The sequence below is a fragment of the Antrostomus carolinensis genome, unplaced genomic scaffold (assembly GCF_000700745.2).
Source record: "Antrostomus carolinensis isolate BGI_N321 unplaced genomic scaffold, ASM70074v2 scaffold56152, whole genome shotgun sequence".
Lineage (NCBI taxonomy): Eukaryota > Metazoa > Chordata > Aves > Caprimulgiformes > Caprimulgidae > Antrostomus > Antrostomus carolinensis.
This window is the reverse complement of record NW_010299944.1, coordinates 5,053-7,683: the sequence shown is the minus strand read 5'-3', so window position 1 is coordinate 7,683 and position 2,631 is coordinate 5,053. Positions and strand designations below refer to the sequence as shown.

The window sequence follows — 2,631 nt, the reverse complement described above, 5'->3', positions numbered from 1 at the left end:
ACACAGGCAGCCAAGCGAGTTCCTCACGCTGAACCTGTCTGACCTGCTGCCCTCCCCCAGCCCGCAGTCCCTGTTCTCCACCAAGGTGAGGACCTGGAAGCTCCAGAACACTGAGGGAGGTGGACTTACAGCGCAGCAGCCGCAGGGCTCCAGCGTGACTAAGGCAGGAAGCAGATGCCAACGCTCCAGCCTCTCTCAGCGGGATATCGCCGGCGCAGAGCCCACAGTTCAGCACAGCTCTGAGTTCTGCTCCAAAGCCCAGGGCCAGCACAGCAAGCACGCTGTGGGTCGGTGCAAAGCACTGTGGCATGACACAGGACACTACACCAGCGCTACCAGTCCCTCATGTTTAGGCACAACAAATTCACCCACAGGATTCTGTTCAAAGGAAAGATACGGAAACCAAAACAGAAACAGCAAAACAGACCAAAGCTGGAGAATTCCAGGTGTTCAGCTACATTAGTCCTCAGCAGAGGAGAGGAAATAAATCAGAGTACTTGAGTTTTTCTACCTGAGCTATTTCCATCATCTCAGTAATTCACCTCTTAAAATAAAACTTGCTTTCCAGCAAGACAAACTCTCTTTGCCTTTTACTTTCCGTCACTTCAAGCTGATTCAGCTTTGTGCCTTCTTGGAAAGAAAAAGTCAGCATCGGGGTTTCTCAGAGAAATGCAATACAGCAAATTAAAACTGCAGTCGGCCTGGACTGCTGGAGAAAGTGCAGGCAGAGCACGTGGGGACTGCAGTGAACATCCCCAAGAGTTCTGCTGAGGGAAGGAAAGTCAAGACTCCAGAAAAGCCCAAGAAAAGTGATAAACCTCACACTTGCACAGGGAAACGGTGGAGTTTTCCCCACACTGAGCAACAGCTGTTTCACAAAGGTTTCCCTCACAATGCTTTTACACCAGTGGAACCATTATCCTGACAAACAGATCACCCATTCTCATGTAGTTTATATTTAATGTACGAAACTAAAGGGAGTACTTTGTAGGGAAGAGCAAAAAAGATTGTGATGAGCAGTCAACTGGCACGGATGGAAACTGCTCCCTGGGAGCTCCCTTCCCCTTCACTTTCCTCCCCTAAAAAGCACAGTAACACAATCCACAAAAGTAACTGGACTCTCGTGGGAGAATTTGTGGCACAATAGGCTGCAGCTCCTTTCAAAACGGGTTTGTTTTATTTTATTTTAAAGTCCACTGATCATCACAAAAAGAAAAAAACAAAACAAAACAAAAACCCCATGGGAAATGCAACTAAAGAGAAAAAAAAAGTCCAACCAAGACCTAAGAACCCAGAGCTAGGAGGAGATGCGAGCCTGTGCTGCACGGCGCAGGTGCAGGCACAGGACGAGACGACACGTGCGCGCTGCGGGCAGGCGTCTGGCCAGAGGTGGGTTCCTTTATGTCAACCGCTGAACAATGACAGCATTGAGCAAGTTGGCTTCCTTCAGGGTTTGGTTCTCATCAGTCAGCTCTTTATTTGGGAAGGTGGTCATGAGGACGAAACTGGTGGCAGCCATCGCTGGCCGGGCATCTACTATGAAGAGCCGGATGTCACGGATCCTGTCCAGAGGGATCGAACACACAAGGGTGATCCTGTTACTGAAAATCCTGTCAGAGCGCACGGCAACAGCCTGAATTCCCCCTTACAGAGCAGGGAACCCTGCAGCTGCTGGTTTTCAGCTCACAGTAGAGGCCACAGTCAGACAATTCTGACTTAACCTACTCTGCTGCAGGCTCCCACCCAGTGAAATAACACAAGGTGTGTTAGGGGTTAAAGGCTTTTGGCTAAATATTATTTTACACTGCCCCAAAGCAATGCCTGTGTGGCTATTGGATGTGGAAAGTTTCTGAACCCTTCAGCATGAACAGATTAACAAATTGCTTGACACTAGCTGCTGTAACTCACTGAGTTCATCACACACAGTGTCACATAGATGATCTCAACTCCCAAGAGCAGCTGCTACAGCGATGCTGGATCTATCTGATATTGATGGGACAAGGGGAAATTTTCTAAAGCCCTTAGAAAAGATTCAGTTTTTTATAGGTGACATTAAGGAAAGTTCTGCTGATAACACTGACGCTCCCAGGTGCTGTTCCACTGGTTATAATCCATCACTCTTTGGAAAGCAAATCCTATCCTTCCAACAGTTATCAACTGCCCTAAAACCCCACAATGGTGTTATTCCTCTTCACGTGTACACAAGGATCCCCAGAGCTCCCTTTACTGGGCTAGTCAGGATTTTAACCTCTGCTCCACCCGTGCACAGTTTGCAGTGTCATTCAGGCCTTCCCAGTCAACAACCTGTGTTTCCTGCTGCGTTTGTACCTGTGATTATGGTTAAACTTCTGGACCAGTCTCCCACCATCAGCCAGACGGATTTGGATGTTGGTGACGGGCTCCGACTCATCAATAGCGATGGCAGAACTGGCTTTGGCTTCATTCTCTGCCTGCTGGGCTGGTGAGCTGGTGCCCAACACCTGGGGTGCAGTGCTGAGGAGAAGGAGACACAAGGAGAGCTGTTAAAAACCAAACTCTTCACCTGGTTGCAGGGTGCCAGGAATCAGGCAGCGAGGTTATCACCTGCCGGGCCAGATTACCAGGGTTCCTGTGAAGAGACAACAATGCAAG

General features: G+C 49.0%; 1 protein-coding gene across 1 annotated transcript in view; it reads right to left on the bottom strand.

Moving 5' to 3' along the window:
* Positions 1-1,155: 1,155 nt before the first annotated feature.
* NSFL1C (NSFL1 cofactor) overlaps positions 1,156-2,631 on the bottom strand; it is a gene marked incomplete at its 5' end in the record, with an annotated part of 6,082 nt that continues 4,606 nt past the window's right edge. The window contains 2 exons of the mRNA XM_010162931.1: positions 1,156-1,562; positions 2,329-2,493. Of these exons, the coding sequence (XP_010161233.1) occupies positions 1,400-1,562; positions 2,329-2,493 (328 nt within the window). The remainder of the gene's footprint in view (positions 1,563-2,328; positions 2,494-2,631) is intronic.